Consider the following 25977-nt stretch of genomic DNA (forward strand, 5'->3'; position numbering starts at 1 on the left):
TTACTCAGAATCATTACTTGACGATTATTAGCGTGTGAGGCCTTTTTGAGTAGTAGAGATTTGTTGTCAAGGTGTTTGTTTATTCAACGCTGTGCATTGTTTTGACTGCTTTGCTTAGCAAAACAGAGTCAGTGTTTTCTGAGAAGAGTTTCTTTAGATTACCGTGTGTAGACATCTTAACCAGAAATTCAGGACATTAATTACCATGAAAGTTCATATATAATGCCAGGATTCCGCAGTCGAAGATGGCTGCCTTGTTATAATAGAATGATATAAGGCACGAGACAAAATTTTAAATTAAAGCAATATTACTTGTAATATAGTGGTTAGTTGATGAAATTACATTACTGGGGAACCTGTTAAAGGTAATAAAAAAAATTTCATAAAAGTACTGAGTTTCTGCCCGTCTTAAATCCGTCCGCAACTGCAATATATAAGATAGAAGTTTCTTTAATTTCAAATTTAGTCTGGTGTTTTATATAACTCTATAATAACAAGGCAGCCATCTTTGATTGCGAAATCCTGGCATCATGATAATCAATGTCCTGAATTTCTGGCAATATTAGGGTTCGCTTTGAGGAGAAGTCCAAAAAATCTGCCAGGTCCACAAAAGTCCAAAAAATTTGACTTTATTGCCTGAGCTTATTTAAATCTGCAGATATATTAAGGCTGAGTAACCATAAAATAATATTATTAGAAGGTGTTGACCAATCCTGTATAATTTTGCATTCAAATATCTTTATTGTGCTTATATACTCAGTCAAGATAAAAAAGGACTAGTCAAATGATTATGGAAAATGATTTACTTTATCTTTATAAAATAGCTGTATGCATGTTCTCGGCAGTATGACTGAAATTATTTTAAATTTAAAATATTTTTCTTAACTTATATCGTGCCATGAATTGGATTTGTGTGGAGGACTCAAGAGAATGGCTTTTCTGTGTTGTTAGCCTAGATCCACAGCTGCGGAAACGGAGAAACCTTTGTTCAGCATTTCTTTTTGGACAAACGTTAAAGTGGTCTTTGAAAAGACAGGAACTGCTTTTACAAGTCCCTCTTCAATTTTCCGTGCAAGTTTGCAATTGAATCATAATAAATCTAGCAGAGCCAGACCAACATGATGTACCACCACTACCTTCTCCTTGTCTGGTCAAGTTCTTAAATGTTGTGTAATAATACATTTTGTCAATCTGTCGGTCAAATTATTTCTAAAATTGGTCGTTGTTTTGTATATAACCTTAAAACCAGGGGCGCCGGAATATCGATAATAACGGGGGCAGATATTCATATATTCGTGTTCTGCATTATTAACTCCTTTTGAAATCGATTGTTTTTACGATCTGCGAACACGAATATATGAATATCTGCCCCCGTTATTATCGATATTCCGGCGCCCCTGCTTAAAACCTTGATTAAACTTCAATATTCCTATACTGTGGGTTCTCTTTAATAATTGTTTGCTAAATTCCATAGTTTTGCTGCTTTTTAAGCATTGAAAAACTCACTACTCCGTGGATAGAACTATCCAGCTTGCAGAGGAAGACATCGTGACGGTTGCCTGCCCGCTCGATCAGACATTGCAGAATTCCTGTAGCATCCGACCACGGCCATTCTAAGAATGCAATACTTAGATTAGCATCTTTTGGCTGTTTAAGTTTAAGTCTTAATATTTTTGGGTTTTTTCCCTACAAAGAGATCCATGAGTTGCTTTGTTCCACTTCCAAGAGTTCTTCATGCCAACTTTACAATGGGAAGCATCCAATGACCAGGGTGGAGTATTTGACTTTAAAATATTTTACTGTAGGTTTATGGGCTGTGTTAAAATTGAATTTTCTCGTAGTTTATCAGAATGGGATTAATCGGATTTTTACCCATTGATAAAGTGTTGTTTTTTCAATTCTTTACGTGTGAATATTTAAATTGCTAAGGATTAAATCCTGTAATTTGAATTAAAAGTACGTCACCTTGGCTAACGTGCAAAGCATCGTTTTTCGGGTTGAGACGTTAACTTCCTTATCCTTAAAAGGCTTTATGCACGAAAACACTCTTTATAGATGCAGAATATTTTTGGCTTTGCTCTGACACTGTTTCTTATTTTATCAAGATCTGTCGAAGTTTATCGAATAGTGTGATTTTATTCGATTCATCGCAAAGTGCACAAGATTCATAGAAGTCCTGTCCATTTAGATGCAAGCCGTTTCATTAAAACTCTTTAATCAGGATTTAAAGTAAAGACTGGCTAATTATTAAATCGCTCATGCCTTAAAAACAAATCTTACCGGAAGAGCTTGACTTTTTTACAGTTGAATCCACTTCCGCTGGAAACCCGATGAGAAATAAATTCTCCTAAGTGGCGTCGATACTTGATTGGGTAATTCTTCGTACGGCTAAATTCTGATTGGTTGCCCTCACAGGCGTCCTTTGGTCTTGTTCATGCTCGGAAATTTCGACATAACATCTGTAAAGGCGCTTTCTGGGCAATATCGATTAAAACTCAACAATTTCAAGACGTTTGTGGATTGGTTTTCGATAAACACGCGTTTGAAAGAAAAGAAGTAGGTTTGTAATTCTTTTTAAATGTTTAACTCCGTTGAAAACTCGTTCGTTTAAGGAATTCGGGAACATATTTTATCGGCGCCATGTTTAACTTGTCACAGCAACATTTGAATAAATTTTAACAAACAAAACGCCTTTTACCTGTGGTGAGCGCAAAGCCGTCTCAAGTGGACGGAATAGTTATTGCGAAGATTTCATAAATTTTCTGTCGCGTATTGCTGTTACTTTAAGAGTTTAGGTTTACTTTTTGCTCACAGTGAAATTTATTTGTGAATACTATTGGTAATATTGTGCCTTTTAGTTGTTGTATAGTCCGTATTCATTTGTGGCTGCTGTATTTTTTATCGCCAAATGTTGTGTGGACTGTGAGATATATTTCCAATTTAAAACTTTGAATTGCCAGTTTGGCGAATTTCAATATCTCTAATCTCCTTGTACCCGCATTATTTAAAAACATTTCGCTATACGTCGGCGAGAGCAATTATACAAAATCTGTTTCTTTCAATTTTTTGGAGCGTATGTAAATACATGCACATATGCACATGTGCAATGCTTGAAAAGGTTTTGTTGGACGTCGTGGCCGTTGCTATAGTATTGATTGCTTTGTTTTTGCCGTGTAAAGTATTTTGCTTTATTTTCAACTTCATTTTTCGGTTGGTTGATCATATCTCAAGTAAACGATTCGGCTAATCCGTTCATACTGTCATATATTGTGTTGCTAACCCATATCATGGCAATGCTATCGTGCGAAATGGTTTCTCTGTTTACTTTCCCGTTGCCCTACGTGCGTTGTGCTTTAAGATCAAAAGACTACGACCCTGTGTGTTTAATAATAATATTAATGCTTTTTTACAACCGTTCTCGTTGACCGCCAAGCAAGGGAGCGATTAGAACGATGATATATCTAACAGTAACACTTATTTATTTATTGTCATCGGCATCGCCATTGCGCAAGACTTTCAAGTTATATATTCTTTCTATCAACTCCTTTATCGATAAAATCAGACACAATAAACGCTATATCGTATTCGTTCAAAGCGGAAGTACGCAGCAGCTACGGAAAGCAGCTTGTTTTGATTAGTACTTACTCTATTCGACCGTAGCTTATTGGTCCTCAGGTGTAAGTGACAATAACTTAATAATTTAAAGCGACACAAATACAGCCGCGATAATTATTTCAAACTGAATCAGGAGTATCAAATGCACTCAAATCCCCAAAGACCAAATACGGTGATGGTTTATGTATGAAACCAAGCCAGGTTTGGCTGGTAATTCGTCACTGTGCCTGTGGATTCGAGGCTTGAGTATGAAATAAATGTAACCAAAAGTCAGGAGTATCCGCTTTAGGTGCTACATTCCAAAATCGCCGACTTTTAATGGCGGGCGCGGGCGCGGGCTATCGACGACGTCTCAAGTCCTGTGGGATTTTAATCGTCCATTTCCTTTGCTATCATGAATCACATTGTATTATCAGCCGTCGTCAACTACGTTCCCGTTCTAAATGTTCGGCTTGCTAAGAATATTATTATATATGCTTACGTACGACACGTCCGAATGGCTTAGCCTTAGAAATATTATTACTTCCGTTTGCTGTAACTTTGTTCCCTACTGCCGTCCCCACACCTTCGCAAATATTGACGCTGTTTGCACGATTTCCTCTTTCATCGGCAGATTCCATTCAACCATTTCCCCTAAACGAATTATCTAGCAAAAACAATTATAGTTTTACCCTTATGACCTCTTGTGTGAAACTTTTTTAATATTAGATATATTATCGACCATTTTCAATTTCGACATTGAGTATGCTGTTTTGGCACTTTGCTTTATATTATTGCGGTAATTTCTATTATTTCGGAGCAAATAAATGCAGACACTCTACGGCAAATGAAGAGCGCGGTGAGAACTAATTTGTATGACAGTAAACATGGCGGTTAGATTGGACATGGCAGCTGAACCGAACAAAATACCATGTGACCTAGGCACTGCATGGGTCCTGAGCAACATAAACGGAGAATAATTGTTGTAGTATGCCTCTTGCCCATTAGAAAGTAATAGTATAATTAGAAAGGACAATATATGCAAATCCCCTTCCGCTCAAGTCTAGCCACAAATCGTGTGTATATACATAGGTTTGTTGCTCTCTTTAAATCCACGTAAATATTGTGCTTAAAAGAACAAAAACTCGGCGAAAACGTCAAACCACAATTTCCCTGAAACCAGCTAATAAAAATATTTTACTTCACTGAAAAACAAAACGGTAACTTATTTCGATGTAAACATTCCAGGCATATTTTTTTGTTTGATTTTGGGTTTGTATGGTGGTTTTCGTTTGCTCCGAAAAATCCATATTCTGAATCCTATGTAATTAAAGTTAAACTCGATTTATCTATTTTCATCATTTTTGTTTATTTACAAAACGGTGAAGCTTTATTAATTAATTGAGCATTAATGCCTTCATTCGCCATTTGAACGCCATTAATATATATTTCCTGAGGTTATTTTCAGTAACCCTAGCCAGGCCGGCGGCAATTTAGTCTAGTCAAGTTAATATTATCGTTGTAACGATGTAACCGAATATTTTTGTTTTTGTTCAGAAAAATTAGAATACTCGTTTAATTTTAACTTGTCTACATCCCAGCGAGATAAATAGGGATGGATCCACAGCAGTCACAGCAGGGCAGGGTTTTTTTGGAGGAGGGGGGGGGTGCGGAACAGTGTCGGGCATGGGTTTGTATGTTTCGAATACACCTATATGCTTATAATTGGTACTGATTTTCGTACATCATAATCCTCTAAATTTGAAATGATAGCTAAATGGGAAACCTCTACTCTCCCTGCACCTCCCAGTAAATCCATTCTGAATAGAAATTTCTAAGCACTAATAATTGCTCAATAATAATGAAGTTTAGATGTCGCACTTAACGAGTACACTCATGCACACACTGCTAATTCAAACTGAAATTTCAATTATGCATTATACATTATTCATACACTTTACTAACGAAAAGACGCGTAGCCTGTCGTCCTTTGGTCCTGCTGTGATAATATTTTGCTATTCATTGATTGTAAAAACACCCAAATTTTGAATTGATGAATGCATAATAAAAGCACTAAAATTTGCATGGCAGGACTAAATCGCCAGGCTGGCTACGTCCTGTTGACCAAAGGTGTCATGTAATAGTCAGACTTTGTAAATTCGCAAATCAACCTTACGAACTGCGACGTACGCCTAAACTAGAAAATAAAAATGGTAGTTGATGCTTACGCAATGCTTAAATGAAAATGAAGAAAAGCTTTAGGCAATCAATGAGCTTTCCAGTTACCGTATCAGTTTTATTTAAGCTTAAACTCGCCCATATCTATAATTTTAAGAAGCCACCCAACGGCTATGAAAATTTTGATCGACAGACTTGCTCCGCTTCGTCTCGGATATTTGGTTGTGTCCGTCGGCGTTAATTTTCCAGTGTTAAAGGTCGACACAGACCGGGCGCGAATTGGCAACGCGGCGCGAATTTACAACGTTTTTAATTTTTCAAAATCAAATAAATTTTAAACTATCATAATATTCTTGTAGATTACATAACAATAAAACATTTTGACTGCTGTAGCGTCCATAGTTTCCAAATTTTACTTCCAGAATTTAATTTATATGCTTCTGAAAACTCAAAATTCGCGTCGCGTTGCCGCATCGCGTCCGGTCTGTGTCGGCCTTAATAGACCTTCCCCTTTTATCTGTGAAGCGCGCAATGCGTGACTGTAGTTTATTATCGAGATCAATTTAGTCGTGATTTCGCCATGTTCAGGAGCGATTTAGTTAATAAAGAAGCAAAAGGAATTGACAAGGTTTTCTTACAAACAAAATCGCTTCTATAGCCCGTTTTCCACTTAGCGAATTTATTCGCGAGACGCGGAAGCGAAATCTGAAATCTAGCTTCGCTTGCGAAAAAATTTGCCGCGAAAAAGTAGAATCGCTTCCTATTTTTTATCTGTTCGCGCGAGCAAATTCGCCTAGTGGAGAACGGGCTTTAGCAGAGCGATGTCGCAAATGAAAGTTGCTTGATGATCAACTACCATCATGCATTGCACGCTTGAAAGGTAAAAGGAGAAAGGTCTATTGCGCGCAGTAGCGAGCATTTGTCTGACAAATTTAATTACAAACTATACTTCTTCAAACCCCAGAACTGATTAGCAAATCATTGGTAATGTTGAATTCAACTACATTCCGGTTGCCGGATCAGTGGCTTTTTTGTACATGTAAATCAGCAACTGGGGAGATATTGTCATTGGCATTGTCCTTGCTCGTTATCGCTGATCTTATGATACACTGGATAGCGAAGCACGCAGATTTCATGAATTTTAGAGCCCAAATATATACACAATCAGTGATATATGATGTTTATTTAATTATTCAAACATTTTTTAAATGAAAATCGATAAAATAAGAATATAGGCAGTTCAGTGTAAATTTGTGTTAATGCCCATTTGCAAGATACAATTAGTCGCATTCCATTCTTACCATGACTTATTTGATGGAATAAATTCGCGTGCAAACACTGTGGTTTTTGTTTCGCCAGCTGCGTGCAAACGAAAATGTGGCATTAGCACTCAATATCATTTCGTCAGAGTGACAACCGTATACAACTGATCGTATCGTGTAAATGGGCTTTGCGGGTACTCGAGTAAGTACAAATACGATTTGAAAGTATATTAATTATAGAAGAAATAAGGCTGTGTTGTTTATGTATAGACATCTCTGACGCGAGTGTGTATGTGTCGAAATGTTGTGTACAACATTTAATTGATACGTTTTAGCTATTGCGGTCATTTTTGATGTTATATTTTTTGTATAGCGATGATATAGCCTGGTTCTCTTTAATCACCAACAGTCAGTGATGTATTTTGGGTGGCCGGTGAGGAAGAAAATTTATTTAAAATAACAAATCACTTTATACTCCAGTGATCACCGGCGGGCAATATCATCACAGACGGTCGGTGACCAATGAGAACCAGGCTTTAGGTGCGAGAAAGTGGCATTGCTGTTTTGAATTGTATATTAAGACAATTCAGTTGTAAATATTGACTAGACAATCGTGTTTATATACATTATAGTTGCTAAGGTATATGAACCAGCAAACCATGATAAAGTAATGCATTCTGTTTTGATGCCATTTTAATAAAAATACCATACATTAACCTATAAAGCAACCTCCACGCAGTATACGAATTGTCAGAAGTGTAACTTGCTAGACTGATGGCTTCCTGTGAATTGTTTAGTATTTCTGCCATTTTTTGGTAATATTTTGTAATTTTGGCTTTTAGTGGATATAAATTAATAAATTTATTTTTAAATGAATTTTTATCTCTGCGGATGCCAAAACAGTGAAATAGGTCACACGGCAGAGAATAAAAGCAATGACGTAATGACAAATGTAAAATATCACGAAATAAACACTTGCCAGCAAGATGGCTGCCTAAGCCTGCCTTGGGACATTTTTATTGCTAAGATGGACATTTTTATCTACGCCTCAACTCTAGTGGATATGATATTCTAAATTTTTAGGCTAGTAAAATAGGTTTTTATTTTATTTCGTGATCATGTGGTAAAATTTAGCTACTTTCCTCAACACAAATGGGAATGAGAAGGGAGGACAATTCTGATGCCCAGTAAGTCTTGGATAAATTTTCTATCAAAAGTTCATTGCACTAGTTAGTACTAATTTGCCGGGGAAAATTAGTCGAAAACTACTTGAGCTGTCCTCTATGCTGAATAGTGGTACATTTTCGATATGCCAGCAAACTAAGAAAACGGACAGGAAAAGAAATCAATAAATATTGTATCGACGGATATAAAAAAGTTGTTGTATAACATTATTTGAACTACCTTTATACCAGTTGAGAAACTAATGTTGTAATTTTTCCTGTGTATGAAATCAATACTGCTGATTCTTTAGAAATGGTACCATATCCAGTTCCGGCTCTGTGACTGCTTTTTCATTATATTACTTTTTGATGCTAAAAGGATCTCAATTATAACAGTAAATATTTTTTATCTTATGAAAAATGATATTCTCAGAATTCCACATTTTGCCAATAGTTCTTTTATTCATGCAAAATATGCGAAAAGCAATTTGAATTATGCTGGACTAATACATTTGTGTATTTGGTTAATATTTTTAATGTACAGAAACTGCAATATACCACATGCAGCTGTATTTTAATTAAGTATATGATTGGCAACGAGTTATAATAATGCTAAAATTTAGTAATGCTAAAAGTATATTAGATGTTAACAACAAATACAGTTTTTATCTTCTTATAATTATGCAAAGCAAACAACGATGTAATTGTTATTTTGCACCTGCAAACTGATAATTATACCGCTGTGTTTTGCTAGACTCAATAGTGTAATAACTGAGATAGTCTGCCCTGGTTATAACAAGTGATTAAAATTAGATACATATCAATTGAGAATTTTTAGTTTTATTTTCCAAAAGATAACGCTTTATTAGAAAGCTTTTCTGCAGTAAAGCGCTTCAGTTCACATGCAAACACATTTTTTTTAATTAGGAAAGAATTTACCGTGCTTTATATAGAAACATAAAAACTCCATATAACATAATAAAAGGAGTGGTTTTCCTTTCAAATTTAGAAGTTTTAAAATCAATCGAAACCTTCAACAAAAAATGTCGTTGGACTTGGTTGTTAATGACATTTTAAGGCAAGCACTTATTCTGGCAGACACACCCTCTCAGCCTTCTATCCCCCCTCAAGCAGACCTATGCTACTGTAAAACAACCTATTGGCGAGCTTCTTAATTTAATTCCATCTGTCACCACTGTGTGGAGCGCTTAAGTGTTTTAGTTTCTTTTGGTAGTTCAGTTGGTAATTTTTATGTTGTGACTAGTTTCATTAACAATTTCTGTTTATAGAAGCCTCAAATTTCTCCAATCGTATTAACTTGTTGTGTCAAAACTTTAAAAACATCCAATAATCACGACATCGAGGTCGACATCTCGTGTCTGAAGACGTCATCCTTGAAAAAAGTATGTTTACCCCCATTCCTTACTTCACCAAACACTTTCCTGTGGCAAAAACGTCATAATTAATTCGTTAACAATTTCCGATCTTCAAAACTGATCTCAACTAACGCTGTCACGATTCTAAAATCAAATAAATGATGCGGGTAAAAACATCGAATAATTAAAAATTATTGCATGAGGTTGAGTGTGATATCGAGAATTATCAAGCCGAAGTTTGCGTTACTTTACGAGCGGTCCGTGAAACCCATATCCGGACCGTGGTCCGTATATTCCGTATCGGGACCTCACTTGTTTGGTGTGTTTTGTGAAGTATCAGACCGATATTTTTTGCATGAATCTCGTTTCTCGTCGCTTGATCCATAGCAAAAACCTCGGGGTGATATTTCACAGCGAGGTCAATATTCAGTTAATATATACGACACAAGGAACTAGCTCTTTATCGTTTACTGGATTGTCCATGTGGCACGTATACAACGAATTATATTTTATATAGCCTGAGCATAGTTTTACAAAGAAGCGTTAATTTCAGCTCAACTTTTCTGGCTTATTTTCTTGTAATGTATTAAATATTGATGTTTGCTTTTTAGAGAAAGATAATGGAGTTGTCAAAACTTAGCATCAACTTGTTAGCGAAAGAAAAAATACGTCGTAGATTTTTCGATAACTGTTCAGCAAAGAGCAAAGCAAGCGATGAGTTGGATAGTTCCGACAACAAATTGCATAAAGATTCAGAGACCAGCAAGGAAGAAGAGGCGTACAAAGTAGAGCAAGAAATAGATGTAATTGACGTCCCTCGATTTGATGAAGAAGCGTATCCTAATGAAGACAATAGTTTGCCTTTGATAACTTCGGTTTTTTCATTGGCATCTAACAGTGGAAAAGAGGATGAAGGGTGTGGTTCTGGTGATAAAGTGTTTCTACACGGTGATCAGATGGAAAACGTTGAAGGAACTTCACCAAGGCTACCTTGTATTTCTTCATCACAGGATGTTCTTCGATGTAACCAGGATAATTTGCCATTTGTTGTTAAATGCAGCCCAAGTGGTGTGATAACGGTTTGTTCCTCACCTAACCTAATTTCCAATTCTAACTTTAATGTGGATAAGGATTCATCTTCGTTAGCACCAAGTGTTAAAAGCTCCTTTAGCAGAACAGAATCGCAGGGCATAGCGTCATCAAGGGCAGATCAGCAGTTGCTTGACGGTGTTACCGCTGGCTCTCTGTCTCTGTCGGGCACCTTTTCAAATCCAAATGTGGTCACATTTATTGATGCTACACGACAAATTGTTACCCCTGCAGAGCAGCCTTGTATACCAACGGGCAAGAGTGAAAGAACATCGGAAGGTTCAACACGAAATCCTACGTCTGGTCCACGTACTGACGTACTTTCAAACATACAACGGACAGAGGAAGTGACAGACGATTCGGGAACTTTAAGCATACTTGAGTCTAATGAAACAGAAGAAGACCAAGACAATGGTGCTCGTCCAAGTTCTTCACTGAGTGATACATTGAGTGATAAAGCAGCGATTAAGGAATCCAGCGCTGATGAGGTATATATTGGTCAGCAAGTTCCAACAAAGCAAGAGGAAAGAATTCGTCAACTTAAAGATTTACTTCGTCAAAAGGAGGTAGAATTAGAAAAGTTTCGTTTCAAAGGTAAAGCTGGACAAGTTTCAGCGGCTGCTAAATTGCGTGCAAATTTTCTTAAAAAGAATCCATCTTTGTGTCGGCGAAGTCTTAGGCTAAGTACAAAGGAAGGAAGTGAATCGGGTGGTACGTTTTCAAGAGAGGCGGTGGGCGATAATGAAATTGGATTAGATAGAAATGATCTCTCAAGCGCGGAATCGATTACTTGTCAGTCTGAGACAAAACTGACCGACGAGAAAATGTCGGAAAAATCTGATTGTAATGATTCAAACACTTCGAAAAAAAGTTGTGATAAATTTAATGACCAAGACAAATATAAACTCGTAAATGTCACCGTTTTACAAGGCCACATAAGAACATTGGCCGTGCCGTTACATGAAAAAGCTGTATCTCAAAAAACGGATACACAGAACAGTCTTTCTCTCTTCAGTAAAGAAAACATTACAACGACAAGAAAGAGAAAACAGCAGATGCCTAGAAAGGTTGGACCCCGTCGTTCAAAACGGAAGTCTAACAGCGAGGAGGTCAGATTCGACCAGGCTAGATCAAGCCTGAATAGAAAAGAAGGAAATCAATCGCCTAAGTCTATCCTAAAAAGAAAATCCTGTAATAACATAGGGACTCAAGATGGGCCAAGTGCACCAAAAAGAGAACAAAGGAAAACATTTCCTGCGCTAAAACAGGGAACAAGTGTTTCGTCATCCGGTACGCCTGTTAGCTCTTTGGCACTGCCAACAACACGTGCAGAAAGTCAAACACAAATTGGTTCGTTGCTCACGCCGACTGCTATGCCGGCATTATCGAATCTGAATGGAAGTGTCTCTTCCAAAAACGCACCCGAGATTAAAAATGTAAAGTCAACAACACATGTAAGGATAACTCCAGTATACAGCCCCACGACTATAACACAAGATCCCATAACCCCTACTAAACAGCAGACAAGAACTAGTACAACTAGAAAAAATGTTGCCTGTGTTCTTGATATGAATGGGTCAGGGCAAAGCAGCCAGGAAGGAAATAGTTTAGTTTCCCTCGCTACTGATCTGTTGAAGCGTGTGGCAGAAAATATTTCAAATGGCAAGCTGCCAGAGGACAAAACAGGATGTGAAGGGGATTTCAAGGTTAATAATTTTTCTGGTGCTAGTCACGTTACATTGACCAAAACCCAAAGTAACCTTGAACCAGTGACCACCCAAAATACGGGTAAACCGACAGTCATTCCTCCAAAGGTTGCAAGCAAAATAACTGTTTGTCCTACAAATACGAAACACCTTCCAGATGCTTCAGGTAAAGGCCAGGCATCCACGATAAGTATTCCTCTTGTTAATTTGGAACACAGTAAGATCCCAAATGAACTTGCTAAACTTGGTCTTACTTGTGGAAATAATGTAACTAGTCAATCAAAATCTCCTCTTCCTCACGTCAGCAATGTGGACATTGAAATAGCAAATAAGGATACCACAGGTAAACCAATCCAACTAGTATCTACCTTCGTCCAAAGCAAACAAGTTGATCTGGTTATGTCTAATGACACTGCTATCATTAATCGTCAATCGTCTCTGCCTTTCGTGGATACCACAACGGAGCAGCTAAAAACCGTCACCCAGAGCACTTGCGTATCAAACTCTGATATTCTTTGCAAGACTGCTCCACGTAGCTTAACTATGCCTGTAAACGAGTTTATAACAAATAGTCAAGCAGCTACTAGTGTCACGAGTTCCGTAGTTGCTACAACACTAAACTGTCAAGTAAAAACTACACTAAAACAGGCGCTTACCACTCATAGTTTTCGACCACAAGCAAGTGTTGCTGCCAAAAATCAGATCTCAACTGGTGTCACTGCATTAAACGTCCCAGCAGATAGCACCAGCGGTGTTGCCAATTCAATGAACAGCCTTTCACCAACTATTGAAAGCAAAGAAGCTGCTCTGAAAACAGAATACCCAGTCCCTAACTCCTTGTACACCCTGAACACGTTGACTGTTCCCGTTGCAAGAGCTGCTGGTGAATCTAAAGCAAAAAATGTTTACGTTGCACCAATTAAAGACAATGGCAACGTTGTATCTAGACCCCTTGCTCCAAAACCAACACCACCCCAATTTATTTCTCATAGACCTATCGCTCCTAAACCCACCCCCATTCATCACTCACCACCTGCAACAGTAATGTTCAAACCCACAGCACATTTGAACAACATCACAGTACCCTTATTGTCTAAAACTGTTTCATCAGTAAGTGCATCATCTGAGCATCATACTTCAGCAAAGTCTAAATCACCTCAAAGCATTTCGACCAAACCTAATACGGCCAAATCTACACCGTCCCAAGGCACCGCAACTAATTCCACATCATCAGAACAAAAAATAAACATTTTACCTAAACCTATTATGTCCGTTCCAACTTCATCCTCACCGGCATTTTCTGAAAATATTAAGAACGGGAAAATACTTGTATACGACGTAGTCAAATCTAACATAGCTCAAAGCGGAGGAAACCCTCCAATCGTTAGTCAGGATGGAGCAAAATTAGTGGTGTACGTGTCAAATACAGGAGAGAAACGAAATTTAGGCATTATTAAGGATCAGAAAATTTACCTCAATTCAAACCAGGTTGCAGCTGTGGCGAATCGACCGAAGGTTCAATCTCCCGTGACGACGTCTCCTGCCGAGTTCATTCCGAACGCAAATGATGCTGAGTTTAACGTACTTTTAGGATTGGAGCATGTTGTAAAGCTACTTTTGTAAGGGTTGGCGGTGTTTTTGAACTATTGAGGCTACATATTATATAACCTCAATAATTTCATTACCATATATATAGCAAATGTTTTTCGTCATAAGCTTCTTAAGTTCCGACAATTAAGTTTCAAATGGTGGTTTTTTGGCTAAGGTTGTTTAGACAATAACCTCCTAGTTCAGAAATGGGGCTTCTTATGAACCATATAGGTAACATAATTATTACAATACAAGATGATTAAGACATTATGACCATTTCAGGTGCCGAAACAATTCATTTTGAAGTGTTGATGTTTCTTTTGGATTCTATAACGAGTTATGTCTTGTTACTAGTTTTAGCAGCAATTAAGTTTGACTATGTGATTGAAATCAGCGTCGCATTTTAGTAAGCCGTTACCCCCGAACGTACACGGGTTTAGTTCGGTGGCGTTTGGACTAAACGTTTGCAATAACGGTGTATATATATATATATTCAATGTATAATGTATTGTAATATTTGTAAATACGTCTGCATGGGTCATAATCACGCTTGAATTCAAACTGAGTGCTGCTTCCTGTTCAATTGCTACCAAGGCGATTGCATTTTATATATTAATGTAAAATATTTTGTAGGTGTTTATCGCCTGTATTCAGAAAGCTTTAAAAAAAGAAAGATTTAGGGTAAAGCACTGAAAATATATAAAGTTATATTCGAGTGGAAATGCAGTCATGAAATCGCTTATGAGTGGATTCCACTCGATGAGTTTGAATGTGACTACAGGCGTGCGTCGCACTTGTTCAATTAAGTCGTAGTGCGAATATACCTGCTGGCTAAAATACAGTAAAAGGAGTATACAGTAGATAAACTCTATTGCGTAGGAACATTTTGAATTCCCCCCCACATACACATTAGTGACATTACGCATCATTGTAGGCTAATATTCGGGCCGGTCGAAGAGTTGTCTGCTTTCACTCTGAGAAGTCAAAGCAGAGGGTTTACTGTATATTCCTTGTATATTGTGAAAAAAGCCTGGGTGGTTATACACAAAAGAGAATTAATGATATTATATTTATACAGAACTATATTGTTATACACATATTTTCCGTTTAAAGGATTATATGACTGTTATATATCTGTTGCATAGATCGCACATGATCTTGCGTGATGAATTTAATATAAAGATATATGTTTGAAAAGATATGGGGAATTGTTATATGTTTTATTTATGAAATAAAAACGTAAATCTAATGAGCGTGTCCTTAATCGTGTCTACAAATTTTGAACAGATTGCAGTTGTGTGTATGTTATCACATGAGGAGAGTTGTTCCACACTTTTTCAAAAAACTTGACAGATAAACACACACCTTGCCTATTAGAGTTTTATTCCCCTTTCCTAATGCAATATGGGTGAAAACCTCTAAGAGCATTTTCATGATGCTGGGAAGAGAACGTATAAGCTATGTATGTATGTGCACACCTGTTTCAGAAGTACACACCATTTTCGTGTTTCCGTTTAGCGAGCTGGAAAACTCTTTGAAATGTCCACAACGATGTAGTTCCTTTTAAATGGCAATACTTTACTTTAGTTATATTATGGACATATATAATATGATCTATTTACATTTTTCAAGAAATATATGTATACGTATATATTATATAATGTTAGTCTATTTTGTTTTCTTTGCATCAACATGCATCCTTTATAAAAGCTGAAAATTTTACGCTGTCAATGGGGCCACTCTCTTTTCTGTTTGTGGTAGTTGTTGTTTCTCTCTTACTTGAAGTACCATTGCAGGGGGCATATTAGGCCAGTTGGTGTCATCAGGCTACAATGTAGGACGAGTTATATACTTTAGTATAAAATTATTGTAATCATAACGAGTACTAATAATCCCTAATTGTACGAGCAACATCGCATGATTTAGTATCGCGCGATCTATTAGGAAATAATCGTCAATACACTGTCCTGGGAGACTTTCATGTACTTCTGCCACTATTTTCGTTTAACTTTCTGGCCTTTATTAGTTCTTCTTAATCTTAGTTTATTTTGTTTTAATTGTATTAAATTAATAATTGTACTGCAGTAAAATTAACGAAATAACTGTATACTCATCGCGATTAATCTGCATCTAGTGATTTTATTAGCTAAATCGACATATTATATAGTCAATAAAACCAAAGAATCAGGAAGGAAGAACTAAATCGTCGGGCTGGCTAAACGTCTATCGGAGTAGCTATACCAAAATATATCCATCTTGGGGAAAAAATCTCGGAATATTTGGAAGCAACTAGTTGACATAGTTATACAAAGTTAATATGCTTTTCATTTATTACAATAAATATCCAAATAAGTATGTTTTATATACCAGCAACTGGCCAGCGAATTCTCCTAAATCGTCAACCTCAGCAGTTTTACATTCATGCGATTTGCCACATCCAAACGTCGCCGTGGTGATCTCTGCAATAAAAAGTATAGTGGAAATTATTCCTTGCTTTCTCTACTTATAATTTTATAGAAATTGACTTTTGCTATGTAGACTTTTACCTATGGTGCAATAAATATTTGAGGTAACCAATTTTAAATGAGACACAACAATGTTTCCTATAATAATGCCACATGACATACAAACCAAGAACAAAAATTATGATAGACTGACTAGTCACTACTCGCTGTCCATCGACGAATACTATTACTAGTATTATAAATAGGTAAAGGCTATAGCCATTAAACTTCTTACATAGGATTCTATATGATAATACCTGTATAAATACCTAAAGAGGAAACTAAAGGCCCGTTTACACTATTTGTCGCATACGATTTGTACCCTGGCGTATATGAACGTACGATGAACACACGTACAAATGTGACACTTTAAATTCTAATCTGAACAAAATTGAATGAAGATTGTGGCATTACTGGTATAGGCACTCTTGCATTCTTCAAAATGATAATTGCATAAAACTTATCGTGAAGTTTAAATAGGCCTTCATAAGTATACTGATCATAAGTGAGAGATCTTTCTATAAGTGTAACAAGCAAAGCTGTATAATACTATAATTATATATAATAGCATGGTTTCGAGTGCAATTTGGATACAACATGCACGAGTGAGTTTTTCAAATACCGAAGCACGAATGCTATTTGAGGTCTTTGAAAAAATTACGAGTGCATGTTATGTCCAAATTTCACGAGAAACCATGCTATTACTTATACTAATAATATATATAATAATTTGATTGGTTCACAGTGATTACAGCTTTTTGCACTGTGATTCAGTGGCGAGACTAGAACGATAATTGGGGGGGGTGTGTGAATATTCATATATCTAGTTCTGCCCTACGAATTTCTTTTGTAAGTGCAATGCCTTAAGTAAGAATCCGCCAGGCAGAACTGAATATATGAATGCTCACACCCCCCCCCCCCCCCTTCCAACTATCGCTCTAGTTACGCCCCTGCTGTGATTACTGATTTTTGCACTGTTGTTTAGGATTAGCTGCGCTGAAATCAACCAATCACAGTCAATTAATACTTTTATATATATTATTATCGAGTAATATAGCCTTTGCATGTTTTATGAATATGAGCTACGTAATGTCTGTCTCAACAGCCTATCCCGAATAGCCAGTTTTAGCAGCGAACAACGGTAGTGTAGTCATAAGTATAATGTATTGATAAATTAATTCATAAAATTTGGAAAATATTATGACCAGGTTTGCACCTTTACATTACAAATCGTTAGCTGATTCGTGGCCAGATATTCGATAAAGTTAGCGGTTTTGATTTTATTATGCAGGCGCCGCGAGAATGACGTAATCCTACGAATTCAATATTACTGCAAAATTTGGGTTAAGAAAAATGTAACTTGCGAAGATATCACTCATATCAAATCACAAGAATAACAAGAAATACAATGTTAACCTTTATACTTGCTAAGCCTAGCGGTGTAGCCAGCCGGATGATCTAATTTTGACAATTAATGCAAATTGGAAGTTATCATATAATTATTCATTTCTTTAGAAATTGATTGTTTTGCAGTGAAAGTACACCAAAGTATTAGCATAACCAGAAATAGGTCTTCTGACTGACTGCGAGAAAAATACGTTTCTCTAATTGAATTTGGAACCAGTTTAAATTACAGATCATGTGTTCTGAAACGGTTGTAATATGACGATATTATATAAGGACCTAAACTTGTCATGCAGCTGGCAAAATGTTAATACATATGGCAGATATCAGTGTTTGTTGGTTTGTTGTCGCGTCCAGTTTCAATAACATTTAGAATCGGTTTGTCTATTCAAAATACGCCTTATTTCACCACCTTGTTATTGTATGACGACTGTTCTGTAAAATGAAACTTGTAAAAAGCGTACAAATCGAATTTGATGAGAGAATATCAAAGACGGATCCCGGATATAGCCAGGTAAGTCAGTGAAATATTTTCAGGTTTAAGTTACCTAATTTAGTTTAACATTCAGGTTGTTGTTCTACATGTAAATGTACAATACCGCATAAAAATTATTATGACCGTCACAGCTGGTCAGGTATTTCGCTTGATATTGGCAATCAAAATGCCCGTTCGGCATTTTTGTGATCAGTGATTTACAGTTGATTTCAGAAAACTTTTGACCCTCCAGTTGCGAACTATGTCTGGAAGCTGTCAAGTGGGCGGGGAAGTTGTCACTTCCGCTTTGTAATTCGCAACGAAGTTCAAATCGAGCTTCGGAATTTCAAATCGAACTTTGCGGGCAATTTGGCTAAATCACTATAAAAAGGCCACTATAAAATACAAGGGCAGAGCAATTACAATAATATTTCTTTGCCGCATTGAAGTTTCTTCGAAATTAGCCATTCGGAATGTTCATAACATTCTGGTTCACAAAATCTCGAAATTTCAGTACCTAGCTATATTATATATGGCACTATATATACAACTTTTATGTGCAGTACAAGTCGTGTTCTACATTGTATTATATAGCATAAACCTTTTCAATCCAATGAAATAAGTTATCTTTCAAAAATACTAGTTATCAATCATTACCTTTAGCCTGACTGACATTGCATACTTGGGAGTAAAGAGTAGACAAACCATAATACGGTAAATGAACTTGAATACAGCAACGGTATGTTTTCAAATCTTGGTTTCTAGAATCTTTGAGAACCTTTAAAGAAATAGAAAATGTTCAGCATTTTATCAAATGAAAATTATAAGGGGTATAGCAATAGATCTGAACAAAGTTAATTAGGCATTTTAAATTTGCATATGACTTTGGCAAAATGTAACTTATATTACGTAATTTTTAAATAATTTAGAATAGGCTATTAATTTAGCTTAAATAAAAATTGGGTCTTGGTTTATCATTTTATCTTACTTGGTTCTATAGTGGTATTATAACTGAGAAAACAAATTAACTTGTCTTTGGTACATTTGGTTGTTAGCCATTTTTTGGTAAATTCTTATCGTTATGACGACGTTATTACTCATCCAAATTATCGAGTAACTAATTAACAATTAGTCGCCGAAGGCGAGGTGATTACAAGCCTATATTCACTGAGCCGAAGGCGAAGTGAATATAAGCTTGTAATCACCGAGCCTGAGGCGACTAATTGTTTTAGTATAATTTCAGTATTGAAAAAGTTTTATTTATAAATACAACTGATTTATGTTCTCAATTTCTGCTTCCGAAATTTTTCCAAAACGATTTTGAGTATTTTCAGCCATGTTTTTATGGGGAAAAGCAATAGTTACTGCTCAGACTGTTCTGAGCAGTAACTATTGCCTCATAGTTACTGCTAAGGGAGCCAATCAGAATGCTCAAAGGTCATTTTTCAATACTGAAATTATACTAAATGTTGTTAAAAATCGCTGACTATATGAACATAATAACTTTAATTCACGTTCTTCATAATCCAAACTGAACTCATAACCAAGATATTACAAATGGGTAACAGGTCTTTGACATGATTCTATGCGTTCTTTAAAATGACAACAATGATTTTAAAATCGAGTGATATGATTACCTCGAGCACCTGCCTCTCCCTAGCCATAGGAAGTTGTTTGCATTTCAGTATGTATAAAAGTTGCACATATCTGTCCGATTTCGTCCATTCGATGAGTAGCTCATTCACTTTACTGTACACATTGAAAGTGGGTACTGGGTTTGGGATGATATCTGAATATTTTTGTAGAGAAAAGTAAAATCAGCAAATTTTTAAATGCAGATTGGGCTGCTTAGCCTAACCAATTTTTACTGTGGCTAGGCTAACACAGTGTATTCATCAGAACCCTCCTCTGTGGCCAGTCCAGTAGCAGATCTGGCTTAAGTCAAAAAATCTTACTGCAGCAAAGTTTTAAAATCAAAGTGCCTAAATTCAGAACATCGCAATAAAATGTGGAAATACTGACCGCTTGTAGAGAGCAAAAATATTATTCTCGTCTTACCGCAGGGGTATATATTATATATATATATATATTATATATATATATATATATAATTATATATTATATTTTTATATATATATTATATGTATATATATATATATATATATATTATATATATATATATATATATATATATATATATATATATATATATATATATATATATATATATATATATATATATATATATATATATATACACCCATTTGCAAAAACGTTGGCCGCAGATAGATAGATAGATAGATACTCGAAGTCTAATTAGAATTGCATATGATTAAATTGGCATGGGATTTCTATAATATTACACAACATATGCAATTCTAATTAGATCTCGAGTATCTATCTATATATCTATCTGCGGCCAACGTTTTTGCAAATGGGTGTATATATATATATATATATATATTATATATATATACGCAATATATATATTATATATATATATATATATATATATATATATATATACGCAATAGCTTACAGTAGAAATCTGTCGAGAAGAACTGAGTATATGAGTATATGAATATTCATACCCCCGCCCAATTATCCTTCCAGTTACGACATGTTCAATATTACACGATACACAAATACGGCAAAATTTGTACCCTTCCTTTAGCAGGGTAGTTTATCATTGTAATTTCAAATAGTTATATTTGTTCTATAATTAGATGCGAACTAAGGAGTTGCTATGCAGATGGTAGATTTTGAAAATTTTCTCAAAAGTACTCAAATTACGTAAGCCATGAATTGTCATTATTAAATTATATTTTTAGTTTTTAATTTTCTCAGTTTGCACAGGGTTCAGCAAAACACAGACCATGTCTCTTCGTCAAACAATTGTACCACATGTATATGATGGCAACAATTTATCCTTTATTTCAAAAAATTAGCCAAAATACTTGTGTAGTAAATAATGTAAATATAAACCGCAGTGCGTATTATGAGTCTATATGACGTGGATGCTTCGACGCCGACGTAAATCGATACAAAGCAATATACTGGTAATCAATACTGCACACCGCCAAAATTATTTCATTACTACACCAAATGGACCAAATATATATATAGATTATACATAAACAACACAGCGTCCTTTCATCCTATAAGTAATGAATATATATACTGTCCAAATAATCTTTGTGTTAATTGAATGCTCGTAAATACATAACACTGAACCACTCTTACCATAACACTATTAATGATCATGGAGTTGCGAATACATACTTTTTAGGCTTGGCGTAATTTTGAAATTTTCCCCGATTAGTTCACACCCACGTATTTCAGCACTTAGATGTACCGTATATTCATAGTATTCGAACACTTTCATGTCACATTGACGGCGTATGTTTGCGTCGACGGAGCCGCCTGCGTAGGAACATGAGGTCATCGCTTGAAAATGGGGACAGGTATCTCGAGAACCAAAATTAGGGTGAGAACGTATTTTAGTGTAGCATATGTATGCTGTATAATTGTATCCACTGGTGTCGTTTTCCTGCCAAGTCACCACCAACCGTCTGCTTAACATGTACTTCAATTCAGGCTTAGGAACTATACAGATATAAATTTACAAATAAGTATAGATGCCCATTATCTCAAAGAGGGGACGAATTTAGGTTGGATATGTTCGTACTTCGTATGGTTTAAATGCATTTAGTTTTCAAAGGGTTGAAAGAGTTGTTTATATTGTTCACCAGGGATAAAAACAGATGGGTTTTTTAAATAGCGGCGGAAACAGTCAAGACTGCCGCGGCTTAGCAACAAGACAGAATTATTTTTTTTAATTGGAGAGCTTTAGAGTCTTTGTCTTTAAATAAATCTTTCAAGTCTTTAAAATTGCTTTTTCACAGTCTTATCTCCTCTTCGCATCTACCGATCTTTGCTTTCAAATCTTCGAATACCGAACTTAACTTTTTACATAATTATATAGCTAATTGAGTAATACAATTTATATATAATCTGTTATATAAACAAGAGTGTTGTAAATAATATATTCTATACTATGCAAAATACTTGGGCACGCGGTTAGGCGTGAAATATTTCACTTTTAGGATATTTTTCATGTTCCCAAATAGTAGGTCGATATTGATTTTCTTAACTGCTTTGACTTATCGTACTCCCAATATAATATGCTAGCTTGGTGCACGCATAATGCAAGGTTGAAGTTTTCAGTTTAATGTTTACAATGGAAGTCAGGCTTTATTGAATTCCCTGTATGTGCCTATATAATTATATTATATCGCTATATATATGAAAAAAAATAAAAATAAACCTACCACCCATGTATGATTGCATGCCACCAACATAATCCTCTCAACCACTTTTACGATTTTATTATTAATATAATGCTATTGCAAACTTTAATCGGGTTCCATTGGTATCTGTATAGATCCCCCGTGGGAATTTGCCAATAATAAATAAAAAATCTAAATTGGATCGTGTTCGCATACTTGCTTTGTGTTCGCATAATCGCGGGTCCAAACACGCCAAAAACTGTTTATAGTCCATAGAAATTCCGTTACATGTTGTGTATTTATACTAAAATGGTTATATAGTAAATGTTATGAATTATTACAGCGGCTTCCGCGCATCGGTTCTGCTTTGGAGGACTCCCGCACGATATAGAAATTTGCCCAAATTTCGTAAGTTTATGTTTAAATCTCTTATAAATTTAGAAATACAGTTCACTAAAACGGTAATAAATATTCTGACAGCACAGGATATTTTAAGAGATAAAGCGATGCAATATCTAATATGTAAACACAGCGTTATTTTACTGTAGTCTACCTTTAAAAAAAGGTAGAACAATTGAAATAAGCGAACGAATTGTAGCTGTTATTATGAAGATCAACTCGATTCACATGTGCACAATTCAATTGCATAAACAAAGTTGACGCATGTTCAATAATTATACGTACGCACGTCATCGCTGTTTATACTAATGAGTTTGTATAATCACTTATTTACATCAATACGTCAATATTTTTTTAAATAGACTAGATGAAATTCACAAATTTGAAATATTTTAGCTACGTTCAAAGTCATGCTTTTCTGTTGGAAAATCGCATGAAAATAGAAAATTATGTAATTGTTCGTAACGCTTTAACACGAGTCTAGGTTGAAGTGTTGTTTGCTGGGGACTTGCGGTTAAGACAAGGAGATTTAATTTAATTCAAGCCCTACGACGTCCTGTGCGGTAAGTCACATCTAGCATTTAGCATAATCCAGTTATCAGAATACTCTATTTGTCACGCGAATCCAATTATTCACCCTTGAAAAAATATTTCTCGAGTACCTTAGGATGTACTAGACGGGGCTGTTGAGATTTACGTTTACCAATGAAAATCGCATTTCCGATATGGTCCCCGGTCTGAGTAATCTGGCTTTATTTTTAGCCGTCGTTAACCGTATATATACTAATATAGTTATCGGACCGTGATGTTAGATTGCCTTACACACGTACTATTCTATATGAACCGGTATAAACATGAAAATGATGAAATTGAAAAATGTATAATAGCCGGAATGGAATTTTATTCCATGCATACTCTACTGTCAACATAACCAGTAGTCCGTAATTAAATTAATAGTTTAATAATATTGAAAAATCTCATTTTGCGGCTTAACGAAAGCACCCGTCCAGTGTTTATAACTAAATCAAGCTTTGTTCCTCGACGCCTTGTTTCATGCACCGGTTTGATGAACGGATTCAAACGTTTATTACCCTATAAATACAGCTAATTCCATAAAGATTGTTCCTTCAAAACTATAAACCTTGAAAGGGATGACCCTATTCAAGTAAAAAAATGATACCTTCAAAGCAACTGATATATTTGATAATTTGAATGTTCTGTAAATAGAAAACTGCAATTGTATTGCGTTTTCACTTTATTATCGAAAAGTATTGTAGTCGCTTTTTTACTGAAGAGAATCACCGCACTTTAACTTGGATGTTTGATATGTAAACAGGGCTGGCCTGAGAGAATTACGATATATACTTTTGATCAGGCCACTCGAAAGAGGTGTTTTGAATGAAGGGAAACCTAATGCGTTTTATTTTATTCCAATTTAAAATGTCCCACGCATTAAATCGTATAAGTGGATAAAATTAACCACTTCCGCGGTTTAGTCAACAAACGACCCTCAAAGACGAATATAACTGTTCAATGGCTGTAGAGTAATTGCATTCCCTGTGATAATTTAATACCATTTAATCTTTTCTGTAAACAGCTTGCTTACGTATTACTACGTCAATATGGAAAGCCGATTACAGTATAGTTACTCACATTTACCTTTTAAACCAGTGCAGTTTTCTTCGGATGATAAGCAGGAGACTTTAGCATGGTAAGTGGCTGCCACAATTAGGATTTCCATCAAAAGATACACAACTCGGTGCATGATTCTGAATTGATCAATCAACCTGTTCAATAAAACGGCATAAGTCTCATTATATATATAAAAGAGATGAAATAACAATTTACATTACATAAACATGCAGTTACAAAATTTAGCAGTATATCTGGAATGGATTCAACCGACTAGTAACTATATAAGCATATTAAGTCTAGCTTGCACTAAATTTTTGGCATTCCAGCCGTTATCAAAGATACGCGGTACAATTAGTGAGTTACGTTCGTAAACACAACTGACAAACAGTATATTTGACTCGTTGTTAGTACAAGTCGGATACAGTTTACGAAAAGAATCGGAAAGGAATAATTGATAATATCACGGCAATTAGACTTATAGGAGATGCCGTGTATGGATGTTTACTTCGAGGTTTACTTTGCATCATTTCGTAATTTCCGTTTCGGACTGTTGTGAATGCATGGCACACTAAACATATTTGCTAACTTTATCTAACAAGAAATAAAATATACATATAGCGCGTCTATATATACATTTGTTTTTTCGAAGCTTGGCAATCAACGAAACGTGAAACCATTCGCAGAATTATAAAGTCAGGCGATTGTAAAGGTCAAAGTTGATGCATTTTTCAAGTTGCAATATATTTAAATCAAATTCATTTAGCTGCGTTAAATAGACCTCACAATAAACACGGTGCAACCTCATGCAGTTTTTGATCGAATTTTCAGTAAAACGTGATAACAAAAACACACTAAAGAATGCAATTTCTTAATAATACGAAGTATGTTTATGAAATTCTAAGTATGTCTAAAAATGGCTTTTCTGAAATTCGACATTTTGTCGCAAAAGTGAATTTAAAAATCGTGTAGGCCCGTGTACGCGCATTCCAGCGGGAACGTCAACACACAGCAGCTATAATCAAATTTTTCGATGTATTGTATAGAATTGTTATATCTTACTATGTATGAATGGTTAATAACAGATAACTTACTTCACTGAATATTGGATGCAATCCTTGACAAAGTACAATTCAATGTTTGAATTTTGTTGATGTTTCAGAAGACGTACAGCAGAATTCTTTTTTCTAATTTCTATTTTATTCTGTATTCGGGGCCTCTGTTATCACAAGGTTCACCAATGCCAACTGAACGCGACTGAGAAAATTGTTGTGTAGACGGGTTTTAAATAGTTTCCAGTATAACGTATACGTAAA

General features: G+C 35.6%; 2 protein-coding genes across 2 annotated transcripts; one reads left to right on the forward strand and one right to left on the reverse strand.

Moving 5' to 3' along the window:
* The first annotated feature begins 2445 nt into the window (after window positions 1-2445).
* Window positions 2446-15158, forward strand: LOC114527823 (flocculation protein FLO11-like). Its single transcript, XM_028549521.1, has 3 exons — window positions 2446-2556; window positions 9487-9600; window positions 10185-15158. The coding sequence occupies exon 3, from the start codon at window positions 10194-10196 to the stop codon at window positions 13989-13991; it is 3798 nt and encodes a 1265-aa protein (XP_028405322.1). The 5' UTR covers window positions 2446-2556; window positions 9487-9600; window positions 10185-10193; the 3' UTR covers window positions 13992-15158.
* Window positions 15039-25903, reverse strand: LOC114527824. The gene is made up of 7 exons (XM_028549522.1): window positions 25756-25903; window positions 24689-24816; window positions 21624-21947; window positions 19979-20130; window positions 18999-19119; window positions 16326-16417; window positions 15039-15785 (listed from the first exon to the last, which is right to left on the reverse strand). Exons 2-7 carry the CDS (start codon window positions 24792-24794, stop codon window positions 15678-15680), a joined length of 903 nt encoding a protein of 300 aa, XP_028405323.1. The 5' UTR covers window positions 24795-24816; window positions 25756-25903; the 3' UTR covers window positions 15039-15677.
* Between the last annotated feature and the right edge of the window lie 74 nt (window positions 25904-25977).

Source organism: Dendronephthya gigantea, unplaced genomic scaffold, assembly GCF_004324835.1.
Source record: "Dendronephthya gigantea isolate DGI-Jeju-01 unplaced genomic scaffold, DenGig_1.0 000047F, whole genome shotgun sequence".
Taxonomy (NCBI): Eukaryota; Metazoa; Cnidaria; class Anthozoa; order Malacalcyonacea; family Nephtheidae; genus Dendronephthya; species Dendronephthya gigantea.

Bases quoted from the DNA above. Each gene is read 5' to 3' on its own strand.
- LOC114527824 (XM_028549522.1), bottom strand. From the start codon at position 24,794: ATGCACCGAGTTGTGTATCTTTTGATGGAAATCCTAATTGTGGCAGCC. The intron at 20,131-21,623 runs GTATGTATTCGC...AAAAATATTCAG, and splicing joins AATTACGCCAAGCCTAAAAA to ATATCATCCCAAACCCAGTA. The intron at 16,418-18,998 runs GTAATGATTGAT...TTTTTATTGCAG, and splicing joins CAATGTCAGTCAGGCTAAAG to AGATCACCACGGCGACGTTT.
- LOC114527823 (XM_028549521.1), top strand. From the start codon at position 10,194: ATGGAGTTGTCAAAACTTAGCATCAACTTGTTAGCGAAAGAAAAAATA.